The sequence below is a fragment of the Macaca thibetana genome, chromosome 4 (genome assembly GCF_024542745.1).
Source record: "Macaca thibetana thibetana isolate TM-01 chromosome 4, ASM2454274v1, whole genome shotgun sequence".
Classification (NCBI taxonomy): Eukaryota; Metazoa; Chordata; class Mammalia; order Primates; family Cercopithecidae; genus Macaca; species Macaca thibetana.
Genome location: NC_065581.1, coordinates 128,787,533 through 128,804,710, shown reverse-complemented (window position 1 = coordinate 128,804,710; position 17,178 = coordinate 128,787,533). Strand labels below are relative to the sequence as shown.

The 17,178-nt window shown below is 37.8% G+C and overlaps 1 protein-coding gene across 12 annotated transcripts in view; it reads right to left on the bottom strand.

The window, feature by feature from the left end:
* MAP7 (microtubule associated protein 7) overlaps positions 1–17,178 on the bottom strand; it is a 210,319-nt gene that overhangs the window by 118,582 nt on the left and 74,559 nt on the right. The window contains exon 1 of one of the 12 annotated variants that reach the window (XM_050787944.1): positions 6,261–8,750. The exons of 9 other annotated variants lie outside the window; for them this stretch is intronic. In XM_050787944.1, the coding sequence (XP_050643901.1) occupies positions 6,261–6,282 (22 nt within the window). In that variant the 5' untranslated portion in view covers positions 6,283–8,750. Of the gene's footprint in view, positions 1–6,260; positions 8,751–17,178 lie in introns of those variants that run through there. 2 more of the 12 variants (XM_050787950.1, XM_050787945.1) reach the window with 2 other exon arrangements.

The following is a 17,178-nucleotide window of genomic DNA, read 5'->3' as shown; positions in this document are numbered from 1 at the left end:
AAGTTTACATATCATAGAAAACAAAAGGAAACAAGTCAGCCCTGTAGTTTTTCATGTGGAAAGACTGATTTCCTCTAGGTTAGAAGGGTCCTCTGTCATGCCCCATCCTTCAATACAAGCAAATTTACAATTTCCTGGGCTGTAACTTGTAGAATGTAGCCTCACCTGCCATCCTGGGACTAGACTTTTCCTGTGGGCTGAGGTAGCTGTGGAGTTGCTGTCATAATAAACAACAGAGTGAAGCCACATCTAAGGTTCATCTGAAGATTTTTTTTTTAAATTAACTGCTTTAAATCCATAGCACACTTAATTTAATAGTTCCTGAGGAATACAGCCCTCCACTAGACCCAATGATAACACATGACTTTCATTACACATGTCCTAAGGTATATGGACCTCTTAGGTTCCAATAACAGGATTTCAATCAACTCAGTTGCTATTGGGTATAGCAAGTGTAACTTATACAAAAAGTCTAAAACTCTCTATACAGCTGACACAATTAAGAATTTCTCTGTCTTATTCCTAACAGCTCCATTTGATTCCTAACACCCATTGTACACCTTAAAAATATTTAAGAAAATACACAGTCAAGAATATAATTAAGAAGTATTTAAGAAAACTCCAAACTCCATGTTTTATAACTAAGAGAATTCTCACTTACATATAGCTACATTCATGTAGAGAAACAGCTTTTGCTTATTGATGATTTCACCTAATTTGAATCCAACCAAAAATCCTGAATGACATATTTAATTTTTACCTTGCATGACTGAAACGTTATTACTGAATACTTACATATTTAAATTGTGTATTTCACTTATGAGAAAAGTAAAAATACAAATTTCAAGTTCTCAAAGCAAGAAGGTTCAATAAAACGTTATATAAAAATGTTGATCTTTGACTATAACTGTTATGTTAAAGAGAAACATGAAACCTTTGCATTGTTAATATTGGTTCAAGTAAGTGGAAAGCTTAAATATTAACATTTACCTTCCTTGGTCCTTCATCGCATGTTACTTGCTATTCAGGCCACATGAGTTTGTTGTCTGTGATATTAGATATGCACTTATTTTAACCTAATGGGTTATGATCCAGAAATGGATTAAGGCAATATCTTTTAAAATAGAATATGCCTTGCAGGAAAGTATCCTCTGATTGAGAATACTGATGCCTTTAAGGATTGTTTGGGGTATTCTGAAGAAAACTACGTGTCAACACATATAACTGGAAATATAGTGGAATTTACTCATACGCTTTTAGGGTTTTCTCTCTAAACACTATTAGGAGTTTTAGACTTTGGTGAACAAACTGCCTTGGGTTTTAAAAAGTAGAAAAACTCTTATTTATGCTAAGTAGTCATATGCTATTGGTTCAAATCCGTATTCTCACATATTTAAAAACTTTAAGTTTTAAAAGGCCAATTGCCTTGTAGTTCACTTAAAATGTATTTACTTATGTCACCTTAAGGCTCTGATTAAAAATAAATAAATTACATTGTTAGGATGGTATATCAAGCCAGGCATAGTGTCACATACTTGTAGTCCCAGCTACTCAGGAGGCTGAGGTAGGAGGATCGCTTACTTGAGCCCAGGGGTTCCAGTCTAGCCTGGGCAGCATAGTAAGACCCTTCTCTCAAAAAAAAAAAAAAAAGAAGAAGAAGAAAAAAGATGGTATACCACTGGTTGCAATTTAGTACAAAAATTTCAGTTCAGAGACTAGTCACTAAAGAATGACTCAGTGAAATGCTATGAGAAAGGATTGGGGGCTTTTAATGTATCATTTATATCTTAAACTATAAACGGTAAATCTTAGAACTTGGGCATTTTTAGGTTGTGTGACAGTGTGTATTACCATCTCAGTATTCTTCCTGATTTAAGTTTCTGCCAGTTCTTTCATTTTATCTCATTTCTAGAACAGACATAGCAGATTTTTATGTTTAAACTTAACAACTCTTTGCCTGGACAGCATGGCAGATTCATGAGCAACACATTTCCTAGAAAAAGAATCTCTAACTTCTGTCCTTGATATGCCCCTGCCGGTGCTCTTTGCCTGTGAATACCTAGGTGGAGGGCAAGTTAAATTCCATTTAACTGAATATACTTTGAGGTCTCAGGAGGTTTAGGTGAGTGGATGATGGTATTTAAAACTTTAATTTTATAGGCTGGGTTTGGTGGCTCACACCTGTAATCCCAGCAATTTAGGAGGCTGAGGTAGGTGGATCACCTGAGCTCAGGAGTGTGAGACAAGCCTGGGCAACATGGTGAAACCCTGTCTCTACTAAAAATACAAAACTTAGCTGGACATGGTGGTGCATGCCTGTAGTCTCAGCTACTTGGGAGGCTGAGGTGGGAGGATCACTTGAGCCTGGGAGGCAGAGGCTGCAGTGAGTCAAGATTGTGCCATTGCACTCCAGCCTGGGCGACAGAGTGAGATCCTATCTCAAAAAAAAAACAAAAAAACAAAAAACCACACACACAAAAAACAAAAAACCCTTTAATTTTATTGATGCATGTTTCAAAGACCACCTATGCTAAATATCATAAGGCTCAGAAGAGTAAAAAGTTTTGAAAATCAAAGAATCATTTTCTTCGAGGAAATTTCCACCAGATTTTTATGTAGCATAATTGTAGTCAACTAACACATCTTAAGAGTTTGATCCTATATCATTTAAAAGGCATACCGTATACATAATGATATTTATGAAGAATTAAAATACTAACCAGAAATACAATTTTCATTTATTGAATATCTACTGTGTTTCAGAATGTATTAAATGTTTAAATACCTTGTCTCATTCAATTTATTGCTCACAGTAAGAGTGCATAAAGACTGCATGTTAGGAAACATTCTCCATACTCTACAGAAATGGAAACTGAGGCTCAAAGAAGCAATTTGTCAACATAAATGGCTAAATTGTGAATAAAATCCACATCAAATTGACTTTAAAATCTATTATCCTAATCACTAGGCTACAATGTTTTCTAAAGAATTTTTTTTTCAAAATGTACTTTAGTGTTTTCACTGTTTAGCTGGGGTGGTTTTTCACCCTTAACTAGTATTTTTGGCAAATACAGAATACAAAGTCAAAATTTAGAATCTTATTAAGGAAAGAACTTGCATTGTGTTTAGTTTATATTTGAGTAACACTGTATAATTTGCTTTATGGGTTACAGATCCTTTTCTTGTGCATAACTTACTTGATCATCTTAAATTAGAACCATTTTATAAAGGAGGAGACTGAGGCTCAGGGAGGTTAAATGCAATTTGCCTGTGGTCAGGCAAACATGAAGTGTTGGAGCTGAGTTTTGAAATCTAGTTTTCTGACTTTCAAGTACAATATTCTGTCTTCTTGGTAAAGGTACAGAGGCAATGTAAGTTTGAGAACAGCTAGTGTTCGAGGGCCTTGCTTAACAAGATTTGTAGCTTCTAAAAAAATATGCCAACCATAAAATTCCTGGTAAAGGAGCCTGAGTTGGCCATACCGCACGACCATCATTGTGTATGTGGAAGGGGCTGCCCCTCCCGCGGTGGCTGAGCAGAACGCTGGCCTCACCCAGGCTTCAGACAAAGAGAGATGTTATTCAGTCTGTGACCTGGCATTTCACCATGAAATTATCTTTCTGGAGTATTCAATTTAACTATCTTTCAAGAAGGAAGTAAACTTCCTGATTTTTTCTTTTCTGCTTGAAACATTGTTTGAATCATCTATGATAACAGAAGATATTAACATTGCATGCTGACTTTCTTTTCTTCTTCCAAAAGTTAGAACAAACCAGTAGTGGTCTGTTAACTACAGTAGTTATACTTATCCATGGTTTCACTTTCTGAGGTTCCTGTTAACTGTGCTCAACCACAGTCTGAAAATTGGTGAGCACAGTAAAATAAGGTATTTTTGAGAGAGAGCGAGACCACATTCATGTAACTCCTATTACACCATATTGTTATAATTGCTCTATTTTATCATTAGCTATTGTTGTTAATCTCTTACTGTGCCTAACTTATAAATTAAACTTTATCATAGGTGTATATGCCTAGGAAAAGACATAGTACATATAGGGTTCGGTACTATCCACCATTTCTGACATGCACTGGGGATCCTGGAACCGTGGATAGAAGGACTACTGTACAAAAACAATTAGCATGTTTCACTAGAGTGAGACTCCTGATTTTATATAAAACTGTATCTTTTTGGTCATTTTGTTTGTCTTTTAACAAAGAGAGTAGGTGTGGTCTCTCCTACATTGCTGTCCTATTGAAAACTAGGGATGAATTCATTAATTTGATAATTAAGTGCCTACTGGTTGCCAGGCACTATTTTGGGTGCTTGGGATACAGCAATGAACAAAACAAGTAACATTCCCTGCCCCCAGTGAGCATATATTCTAGTGTGAGGAAAGACAAACATTAAAGCATCAGGTAGTGAAAAGTGCTGAAGTCAGACCAAACAATGACGGAGAGCAATTTTTTGTCTAGAGGAGGTCACGTGTACCTTACTGTTCATTATTCCACAGCAGCTTGATGGTGAAAACAGGTTCTGCTCCCACAACCATGTGGACTTTCATGAATGAGCAGCAGGGCTGCTGTATGTCAAGTACACACACAGCTGCGAAGTGTGCAGAGGACAGCTCCCCCTGCACCTCCACTGAAATTTGAATTTATGGAAACATGCAGCTTCTACGTTCTCTACTTTTGCAGGAAATTGGAAAACTAGGACCAAAATCAATCATACAAAAATTGAGTATTTTAAAGCCACTTATCTAGGAGTTTTTGACCAATTATCTGGATTTTTAAAAAATTCTCCCTTCAATTTTAAATTTCTCTATTGGACATTTATCCAGTTTTCTTACTGAGTAACCTCTATTTCATCTGATAGAAGCAATCCTATTTTATCACATTCAAATGATAATGAAATTCAGTGCTTATGCATCAACTATGTCTTATACTAATGCTTGAAAACATATGTAAACATGCTTTTTGCAAAGAAAGATACGTCTCCATAAAACAGAATCATTAAGTGCAAAAAAAAAAAAAAAAAAAAAAGGAAAGTCAGTTAGCCGATCAAATACTAGGCAAGGCATTTTTACTCTTCTTGAATGTATATACAACCCTGAACATTTGAGATTATTCCATTGTTTAATGATATTGACACAGTTACAGAATATAAATAACCTGTCTGAAATCACAGAACTAGTAAATGTCACAGCTAAAAGACAAATTCAGATCCAACCCCAAAGGTATTTCTAATATGTTGCCCGGACCAAAAGCAAACCACTTATTCACACTAACCCATCTTCTAACAGTTACTGGATACTGGCAACTATATATCTTACATATCTTTCCTACATCAGATGTAGGAGGTGTGTTTTTATAACACAAATTTGCAAATGTTATCTGTGAAAATGAAGATTTATGCTTTTAAAAGGCAAATAATTTAGTGATTAAGGCAGCTTTATTATTCTAAAATTTAAACTTGATAGAACATCTACATAAAGAAACTTCTAGAAAAGAAAATAAAGTGATAAAAGTTACTCCCTGAAATGTAGTTTATAAAGTTCCAATGCCTGTATTTTCTCTGTAAAGCCTATGTGTGACTCACTGTTTACATAACATGAAAATGAGAGCATTCTGGTAAGGGAAGACATAACTGGGCAGCACAAATAATGTTTCTGATAGAAAACAAAACAAAATAAAAAAAGCAATAAGTAGGCAAGATGTGATCTTTCTTTTTAATAAGCAAACAACAGCACTCCCCAAATACACCTCTCTAAATAGAAAAGCAACCATTTTTTCAAAAACCCCGATCTGATCTAGACACAAATATTAAGAGGGCTAAGAAATTATCAATAAATTATATACTGAAAATTTTTTTTGGACAGCAGCATAATTGTCTATGTTTGTCTAGTTTGCTACTGTTCAGCTTCTCACTTTGTTTTTGTCAAAAAAAGAAAGAAATATGGAAAATAGAGAATGATGATGGTTTGCCTTTAATTTTCAAGGAAACTATCACACGGCTCTAGGACATGAAGGCAGAAGTATAAATCCATAGTTTATATAGCAAATATCATTTTATTTAATTAAATTCCCACTCCTTTTTCTAAGGACATGAAAACAATGATAAAAAAAAAAAGTTCTATTAGATTTCCTACTCTGTACTTCCACTTGTTACAAGTATTAATTTGTCAAAATGGATGTAAAGATTGCCTGATTACTGAATGTCCTTATTAAGGTTTTCAAGACACATTTTGAGCCCAAGAACTTACAGTCCAGTTTAGTGCCTTCCATGCTAAAATCCTTCTTTCTTGAATATCCTGCAACATATCTGCATGTCTCCCTCTTCTTGCTTTGCGTCCCTCAGCCAGGCAAAGACCAAATATCAGTGAAGGGGCCGTTTAATCATGCTAAGTATTATCTCTCACACAGCGTGAGGTAGCTCAGGAGGAGAGTAAAGGGTGGTGAGACATACGACTCGACAGCCACTGTTTTTAAACAGTAACCGTGTTCACTGAACCAAGCAAAAACTGGGAAAGGCGTCTGTTCAAAAAAGCCAGTGAAGCTCAAATGGCTATGGGCTGGGAGTAGGGGAGGCTTTTCCTGGTTAAGAAATGGTTGCTAAACATCAGCTCAGTCTCAGGGATTCAAACTCAGAGACCCCAAACAGAATGCACATTAAACATACATTAAAAACTTAATTGTTTACCAAAATCATCTAAATATTACATACTACTTCTCCAGACTTTCTGTCTTTGGGCTTCCTGATGCATTAACAATGTCATTTAAAACCCTGAGGGTTATGGCTGATTTTGTTCCCATACTAAAAGCATCTGAAAAAGGCGATCATTTAAGATCAGTCAGGCAGAGTGGCCTCTGTTCTCCCTTCACTGCTGAGAACAGACACGCAGTCACTGAGAAAGTGTATGGAATGACGTTTAGGTGCCCTGTTCAGAAGGTCCAAAAACTTGACTTGCTTTTAGCAAGTTCTGAATAATTCTGAAGGCTTTCACAGGGGAGAGGAAGAAGTAGTGAATTTAAATGCTAAAGTTTTAGAAGTTATTTCTATATACGTTAAATATTGGTCCTCGGAGTTTATCTTTTTTTTAGTCAGTGATATATTGCATTGTAAACTGTGAACTCAACATGACTACCACACTTTTGACTTGGGATTATCTTTAAAAGGGCTTTTTGTTTAGGGTCATAGAGTGGGAACCGAGGAGAAAGGATCAGGTTAAATCCTTGCCCTGCCCTCATAGCATTTAAAAACATGTGATCTGGGGGCCAAAACACTTTGATTAAAACCAATTAACTTAATGAGTTTGGGTGAGCAGTGGGCCCAATGTGAAAAGGAAAACACAATTTTTAGAAGAAAATAAAACCTGCCAAACCCCTCTGAACTAGCCCCTTTGAGCAGCTGGACCTGACCCAAAAAAGAGACTGGCCACTCATGGTTTCTAAGACGTGTGAGGATCAAACGCGGGCACTGGACTTGGCAACTAACCTTGTTAATACCCTTGGAACTACAGACTCCTTAGGAGGAGCCAGTGGAGTGCCAGATCCAGCCCAGCACCACCCCTACAGCCCCAGGGACCCAGCATCAGAGGGTATGACCACCACTCCCCACCCACTCCATTTTCAAAAGTAGCCTATATAGACATGGGCAACACCTCGTGTGCACGGCTTCTCCACCTTGGTACTACTGACTTTTTTTTTCTTTTTATCCTTCTTATGGTACTGATACTGACATTTTAGACTGAATAATTCTTTGTTGTGGGTGGCAGCTGAAACTTATTGATCATCTATTATGTGTCAGATATTATTCTAAGGGCTTTTGCACAGATGAACTGGTCTACTCTCACAATAACCCTATTATGACGCCAGTTTTACAGATGAGGAAACTCTGAGATACAGAAGAACTGTTGAAGATGTTAAGTGGCAGACTCTTAATCCCTATACAGATGCTGCTCAACTTACAACGGGGTTATGTCCTGATAAGCCCATTATAAGTTAAAAATATTGTAAGTTGAAAAAGCATTTAATACACCTAACCTACTGAATATCATAGCTTAGCCTAGCCTACCTTAAATGTGCTAAGAACACTGACATTAGGCTACAGTTGGCAAAACCATCTAACACAAAGCTTATTTTATAATACAGTGTTGAATATCTCATGTAATTTATTTAACACTGTACCCGAAGTGAAAAACAGAATTGTTGTACGGGTACTCAAAGTGTGTTTTGTACTGCATGCCTATGGCTTTCACACCATCATAAAGCTGAAAACTCCTAAGTCGGGAACTGGCTGCACTATGTTCCACTGTAGCATCTACCCTCCCTCTAAGTAAGGAGGTGACTTCTCACTTCCGAGCAACAAAGGCATTCAGGCCAGTGCTGCCTGCTGATGGGAAATGACTGGTACCACAAGGAGAGAAGAAAGGCAGGGAAAGACAGAGGACATTGTGTGGAGACAGTGCACCACTCTTCCCTTAGGAAAAACAGTTTTGTTTTTTTTTTTAAACTAAATGGTGGTGAATTCATCCAGAAAAACAGCTGAATGCCAACAAGAGAGAAAAGAGAATAAAGGTTTTTGTATATGACAAGCGGCTCAAGCCAATTTCTTGGTCCCAGTGCATGCAGCAGTGGGTACTGTCAATTACGCATTATCTTAAACTGTACACTGCACAGTCACTGTCGTAGAAACAGGCATGATCCTAAATCATTCTTGGTATTTTCTCAAGATTAAGGTATCAGCTTATCACCCCACTTTTGGTTTCATTCTCTTTTCTTTTCTTTCTTTCTTTCCCTCCCTCCCTCCCTGGCTTCCTTTTCTTCCTTCCTCCCTCCCTCCTTTCTTTCTTGCTTGCTTGCTTTCTCTTTCCTTTCTCTCTCTCTCTCTCTCTCTCTCTCTCTCTCTTTCTTTGAAGGTCCCACTCTGTCACCGAGGCTGCAGTGCAGTGGGGTGATCTTGGCTCACTGCAACCTCTGCCTCCTGGGCTCAAGTGATCCTCCCATCTCAGCCTGTCGAGTAGCTGGGACCACAGGGGCATGCCACCATGCCCAGCTTTTTTTTTTTTTTTTTTTTGGTAGAGAAGGGGTTTTGCCATGTTGCCATGTTGCCCAGGCTGGTCTTGAACTCCTGGCTCAAGCAATCCTCCTGTGTTAGCCTCCCAAAGTGCTGGGATTACAGGCATGAGCCACTGCGCCTGGCCTGGTTTCATTTTCAATATACTATATAGCAAAACGACATCAGTGCTGGATACTGGCAGATGGATGAAGCCCAAACTGATAGCTTACAATTTAATGTAAAGAAATGGAAATCAAGGGGAAATAAAAATTGGTTCAAGTCAAGATCACACAATAATCCCTAACAAATATAAAATACAATAAACATTTTGTAATGGGAGTTGGCGAATTATAAACTTGACTACAGAGGAGTTCAGGGAGAACTCTGCGGGTCCACATCCTCCCCTTTTGTGCATGAATTCATTGCCTACTTGCTTTCTTCAGAGTCGTTCTAACCCTGCTCTCTAGTCAAGTTCATGATTCAACAGCTCTTTCCTCCATTCTTAAGGCTATGTTGCTACCCTTGAAACTGAAGAAAGCCTTGTCTTGCCCTAGTAACACGTGGAGGCTGTTCACATCCTTTCCGATTCTCTCTCATCAAATCTGCAATCTGACACCTTGCTCTTTTTTGTTCTTTCTTCTTTCCTGTTTCTCCCTCTTAGCTTTTGGCTACTAATAGAGAAACTGGTTTTTGTACAACAGGAACTCTGAAGTTGCAGCAAGAATTCCATGAGGTTATGAGATATGCAGTAGTATTCCTGCTTATTGTCTCCTCCCCAGCTTTCCTGAGGTATAATTGGCAAATAACAATTGTATCTATTTAGGGTGTACAACATAATGATGTGCTCTACATATACACTATGAAACAATTACCACATTCAAGTTAATTAACGCTTCCATCACCTCCCATAGTTCTCATTTTGTGTGTGTGGTAAGAACACAAGATCTACTCTCTTAGCAAATTCAAGGTATACAATATAGTATTGTTAATTATAGTCACCATGCTGCACATTAGGTTTCCAGAATTTAGTCATCCTGCCTGAGATTTTGTACCCTTTGGCCAACATCTCATTTTCCCCACCCTCCTCTGCTTGCTTTCAACAAAGCTTTATTCCACAAAGAATTGTGTCCTCCTGCATTCTTTTGTATTCCTTAGAATACATCAGAGGTGGCAGGAGTAGAAGGTGTGTGTGTGTGCGTTTTTGTGTGTGTGTGATAGTGAACGTAAAAATGAAAAGATGAAGATCTAGTTGTTCTACCAGATAACTGAAAGCATATGGATAGGCTAAGCACTTCCTCTGGAAAAAAAAAAAAAATGCACTTACAGTGTATTCTCATTATTTACAAGAATTTAAAATTTTTTTCCTTGCAGAGTTTCACATATTTTACACTAGAATCACATATACTAAATGTCGTTATCATCATTATCAAAATGGTACAGTTTAAACTCTTGGTGTTTGGTAGAATTGTGTTTATCTAACATAAATGCCAGGGAACTTGGCTATTGTTATTTTAAGAGGCAAATTCTGAGAAACAGATTTCACTTATGTTTTATTTATGGTTATAGAAAAGTAAAAGCAGAGATTCATTTTATAAAGAAGATGGTGCTTTTTTTGCTGAAAAATTGAAAAGCTAAAAGCACACATATAATATACGTTATTAAAGGACCCTGTTCACCCAGGCTATCATTTGCTCCAAGCTGATTATGATCACGGGAGGTCTTACTTGAACACATCTGAATTGTCTCAAATTCCAATGGCAGCCCAGGAGTACTGCAGCACATCACTTGCTCTGGACTCCCTTCTTAATCGTAGTTCTTTATTTGCCATTGCTTTTGTGTTTGAAAAGTAGTAAGTGGAGCTTTTGGAGGGTTTTTGTTTGCTTTCAACATTTACAATGTAATCTGGCACTCAGGTTTTACTTTCCTTCTCAACAGTTATCTTATTCTCTTTTCTTTTTCCTTTAGAGAGTCTCTAGAGGACACACTCTTCAAGATGCTGGAAAAGGAAGTTGCTGGGTTTTTTTTTTAAGCCCAAGATTTATAGTACCTTGGACAGTGACAAAAGCTACCCATGCTGTTTATTTAGGAGACATTCACTTGATTCAGTTACCAACGTACCCTGCATGTGATTGTTTCTCAAAATCTGCATTTACATTACCCTGGAATCTTGCACGCAATCCTCAAATTGCAGAAACATCTAAACCTCACAAAAGCAGACAAAACTATAACAAGAGATACTTTTATTTTCTATATTAATACTTTTCTACTCTGCCTGTAATCAAGCCTTCCCACTCTTCTTCCTACCCTTACTACAGGCATATCACTAGCTATGACTGGCTTTCCTGTGGCACTTGTGAGACTCATACTGGTTTAGGGATAATTACAATGAAGCCACTTTTAAATGTTTATGATTGAAGCAAAAGTTCTTATGGAACATTGCAGCAAAATCAGGTTGCCCAGTCTGGATTATTGGGGCTGAAACCCGGGAAGAGTCAAACGCTAGACTCTTTCTAGCAACAGTCAATTGCTTCTTTCAACGGAAAGAATTTCTGCCAAAATACTATTTCTCAACCATTTTTTTTTTTAACAACAGCTCAAAGATTTAATTGTCCCCTTTCACATGGGAAACTTGTAGTCAAATATTATCTGAACTCGCTACCTTTTCCTGTTAATTTCTACAAATTAATTACAAAGTATTTCAGAGAGGATTTCACTGATACAGAGGATTAATGGGAGAGCCTGACAGCTGGAGTCCTATGTTAGATTAGAAATTAAAATAAGGAACTTGACCTACTTTCAAAAGGGACATTTGTTAATTTCCTTAAACCAAACCAATGTAATCTTTCAGTTATTTGCCTTCAGAATATGGGGCTAAAATACCTGTGTCATCACAGGGAACAAAAATACATTATCCGTATGTATAAGAAACTCTTGGACAAAATATCTTTGACTTTAAAAAACACACATAATTTGATGTTTCCTTTTAGGTATATCCCAGGCTATGAACTTCACTCATTGCTCCCAACCACTAGCCCTAGATAATACACTCTCCTTAGTGAGTAGCAGCCAGTAATGCCACAATGAAACTGGGGAATAGAGGGAAGAAAAAAGTCAAGTCTAATATACCCAAAAGAAGAAATTCTTCCTTATAACCTAATTTGCATGCAGCCTACTTGACAGCCTAGGCTCAAACCAGCATTACCACTTTGCTTCCAGCTTTAGCCTACCAACTCATTCCTATAACTTGTCAGATTAGTCTCCCTTAAAAAACAAAACAAACAAAACAAAACAAAACAAAAACAGCTCAAGTAGCTCATCATTCCCCTGCTCAAATCATATCTTCCAAGTGCCCACTAAATCAAGGTCACTGCAATGTCTTTCCTTCTACTTTTCAAGAATGATTTCCCATTCCCAGATATCCCATGGTTTTACAGAATGTGTGTACTTGCTATTCCTTTAACATGCCTCATGATTTCCTTGTCTGTTTCCTTCTTTCATGCTGGCTCTTCTTTCCACCTGAAATGTCTCTTCAATCATCTCTGTTAAATCTTCCAAACACATCAAGAGCCAAGGTACATGCCCTCACCCTCCCTAAAGTACATCTCAGTTCTCCCAAACAGAAGTGCTTGTGTTCTCTCTATAGAAGCCACAAACACATTGTGGCTAACACTAACAGCATCACCACAGGACGAGAGGGTTATCACACGCATCTGTTTAGTCCCTGAAAGGCTTTGTGTATAGCTCAAGAAACGCCTGAACTGCCACGGCCTACCTTCCAGTACGAGTCAATTCCAGTGGCACTGGTATATAATAACAAGCTGCAATCTCAAAGTTCAGACATAGCTGCTTTAAATATTTTAGTATCTGTTCTTGTAGATTTTTTAAAGTATAAATATGTACATGTATATAATATAAAAATGGGATCTTCCATGTAAAACTATTTTAGAATCTGTTTGATATCTGACATCTTCCATGTAAAAAGTATGTTTCTAAAATGTCTTTATTAATGGCTGTATAATATTGAATTGTAGGGAAGCACTAACTTATGTAGCAGATTCCCAAAATTAGACTGTTTCCAGTTTTTCAATGTTATAAAGCAAGGCTGCCTATAGAGCTGTGCAAACTTTATCAATGTCTGAAGGGTAAATTCCTCAAGAGGAATTGCTAAATCTTTGGTTAGGAACATTTAAAAAGAATTGTGATATATTTTGCCAAAGAGAACCCTTATTGCTTCATCCTGATTGATGGCAGTGATTCATTTACTAGTGTCTCTCATTTACCAAATGCCTGCTGTGTTCCAGGAGCTGTTCTTCAAGACTCTTACATCCACTGGATGGAGACAGATAATATATGAGAGAACAGATTAATAAATCAGATCAATATTATGAAAAAAACAATATTGGGGGTGGGAGATGTTTGTGGGGGTGGTCAGGGAGGGCCTCTCTGAGAAAGTAGCAGTACAGGTTAAAGAGGACCCAGTAAGAAATTAGTGCTTCAGACAGAGGGATGAGTAAGGGCAAAGACCCTGAGGCTAGAGTGAAAATGAATATTCAAAGGGTGGAAAGAAAGTCACTCTGGGTTAAAAAGTGGTGAAAAAGAACAAATGCAGGGAATTGTAGTTCATATTAACACCAATGGGCAACCTTTGGCAGATAAAAGGCTTTAAGGAGAAGAGTGCCAAAATCTGTCCTATTAGTCTAAAAGGTGACTTGTTGCTGCGTAGAGACTGACTGGAGGTCAGCACATGGCAGGGGCGAGTGTAGAGCAGTGAGCCCAGTTCAGTCACTGACGTCATAATCTGGGGAGACAGCAGATGTGGTTTGGACCAGAAATGGACATAAGTAGACAACTGTGATACTTTGGAGGTAGAGCCAACAGCGCTTGTTAATGGACTGGATGACACCTGGCAGTTGGCTGAGTACTACTGCAACAGAGCGGCCTGAGCACCAAACAAGTGTGAGGAAAAGAATCAAGAAAGAAAAGAAGACGCATCAAAAAGGTAAAATCTGTGACAGTGTGACAAAGATGTAATCACACTGTCTCTCTATATTTTACATAGTTTATTATATAAATATTGTCTTCTATGCTGCATGTCAGTCTAAAACGTGTGTGTGTGTGTGAGACAGCATCTTGTTCTGTCACCCAGGCTGGAGTGCAGTGGCACGATCTCAGGTCATGGCAATCTCCCCCTGGGCTCAAGTGATCCTCCCACCTCAGCCTCCCAGGTAGCTGGGACCACGGGTGCACACCACTATGCTTGGCTAATTTTTGTATTTTGGGTAGAGATGGGGTTTTGCTATGTTGCCAGGCTTGTCTTGAACTCCTGACCTCAAGCAACCTGCCCGCCTCAGTTTCCCGAAGTCTGGGATTACATGCATGAGCCATCATACCCGGCCAATCTAAAATTTTTATAATTACTCTCCATGTCAATAAAAACTCTTCATAGATGTACCAAATATACTAGGTATGTTCACCTTCTGTACATTCAAGTTATTTCAATTTTTGCTATGACTTTATACATAAATCTTTAACTGCAGATTAGATTGCAAGGGGAATCAGTAAGTCAAAAGTAGGAATAGCTTTAGGGCTTTAATACCTAGCACCCAAAATAATTTCCTGACAGTTTTTACCAGTTTACTCTCTTACCAACACTGTAGGTGAGTTACTATCTAAATGTATTGCATATTCTCATTAAAAGCAAACACAAATCTTGGTAGAGCATTTATAAAAAGGTTGTAAACATAAATTATATAATTGAACATACAAGAGAATTAGCATTTTTGGAGAATATATTATCATTTTAATATAAATGTTGCCAGTAGTACTGTAGATTCTCTAACAAAAGCATCTCTACTGAAAACAAGTTATATAAACTCTCAGATTAGAGCTCTTACTATTAACTACTGAGAGCAGATCAGCCTTCTTGATGTGTTGATCTTTAAACTTTCTTTTAAATGTAATAAACATACTGCTAAACAACATCGTGTTCAACCTCCTGTGATTTAAATAATCTGCTACAAAGTTAATATGCCAGAGTTTTAGTATCAAAAATTATAATCAGTTATGAAAGGTATATGAGAAAGTTGGTTTAGTTAATTTTTATTTTTATTTTTTCAGGATGGAGGAATCCTTTATTTTTATATGCTTTGACAAAGAGGTTTTCAATACACAATCTTCCCAAAGGAGAAGAGAGAACATGAAAATCAGCCTTTAGCCATCATCAGCAGCTCTACTCGGGGCAGGATCCTCCTTGCCCACGTGGCAGTGAAGCGGGTATACGTCCCTTCCTTTATGAGCGCAATCTGCTGTTTCCTTTTTTTTTTTTTTTTTTTTTTTTGAGACGGAGTCTTGCTCTGTCGCCCAGGCTGGAGGGCAGTGGCGCGATCTCGGCTCACTGCAAGCTCCGCCTCCCGGGTTCACGCCATTCTCCTGCCTCAGCCTCAGGAGAAGCTGGGACTACAGGCGCCCGCCACCACGCCCGGCTAATTTATTTTGTATTTTTAGTAGAGACAGGGTTTCACCGTGTTCGCCAGGATGGTCTCGATCTCCTGACCTCGTGATCCGCCCGCCTCGGCCTCCCACAGCGCTAGGATTACAGGCGTGAGCCACCGTGCCCGGCCAGTCTGCTGCTTCTTGATGGTACTTATGTTTCATCATTTTCTGCTGAAACATACATTCTATGAAACCATCAAATTGTATCTTGTATTCTTTCTCTGCCTAGATACTACCAATTCCACATGTACATTCTTTTCTGAAAGCATAGCATTGAGCAGAAAGCTTGTGGGGCAATTCAGGATGGACTGTTTTCCAGTGATCTTTGTTATGGTCCAGTCTTTTCTGCACATCAAATAAATGTAAGGTGTCCTGCACAGTGCCCTTGTCTCCTCCCTAGCCTGGTTTAATTTACTTGAGTGCGCACTATGCAAAGGGATCCTGCTTTGATTTTGACACTAGGACACATGTAACATGGGGCATGTCATTTATTCTCAACAGCTGTGCTGTCCAGTAGGTTAGCCTCCAGTCACATGTGCCTATTTAAATTTAAACTAATTAAAAATTCAGTTTCTTTTTTTTTTTTTTTTTTTTTGAGACGGAGTCTCGCTCTGTCGCCCAGGCTGGAGTACAGTGGCCGGATCTCAGCTCACTGCAAGCTCTGCCTCCCAGGTTCACGCCATTCTCCTGCCTCAGCCTCCCGAGTAGCTGGGACTACAGGCGCCCGCCACCTCGCCCGGCTAAAAATTCAGTTTCTTAGTTGCAGTAGCCACAGTTTAGATAATTTCTAAAGTACCTTCTAGAATTAAATTCTAATGATTTTTGTGGCTTTGAAGTTCTTTTTAAGGTACTTTCTCTGAAAACTTTACAAAAATATAACTACAAACATTTTAACTCACTAAATAATAGAATTTCAAAAATGAAAGTTTCTTTAAGATCACCTTCATTTATTTCCTAATTTTTTTTACATAGAAAAAGTTGAAATAGAGGATATAAGAGATTTGTTCAACTTCATATGACTAGTGAATGGATAAGCAGAACTAGAACATATAATTCTTAATCTATGACACCTGCTCCAGGATTTCTACTGTGTAACAGAGAAAAGGAATCAGTTATATTAAAAGCAAAGACCAGTTAGTGTATGTGTACATTTTAGCTGTGTATGTGTAGTATGTGTGTGTGTGTGTGTATACATACAAGTCTGAGACAATTTGAGCATCAAAATATGTAATTAGCAAAAAGATTTATAACCCATAGAATAAATATTCACAAGTCTACACTGATATAAACAAGAGAGAAATTAGACCTCTTCTTTATGGTAGAAAGTGAACTAATAAATGTAAAAGAAATTAATTTTTTAAAATCACTATTTGGCAACCAATATAAATACTAATTGATTCAGGCAAGAATCATCAAGGCTAAAATTAACAGATGAATATATAAGAAAGAACAGAATATTTATATGGTCTCAAAATAACTCCTCACAAGATACTTACTAATTGAAAAGGAAAAATTGGTAACTTGATAGTGGAGAAACCTAGCAGATACCACCTCAAACACATGATGGAGGTTAAAGCTGGAACAAATCAACATGTGCCTCTTGATGTGATATATGGAGAACAAAAAATCAT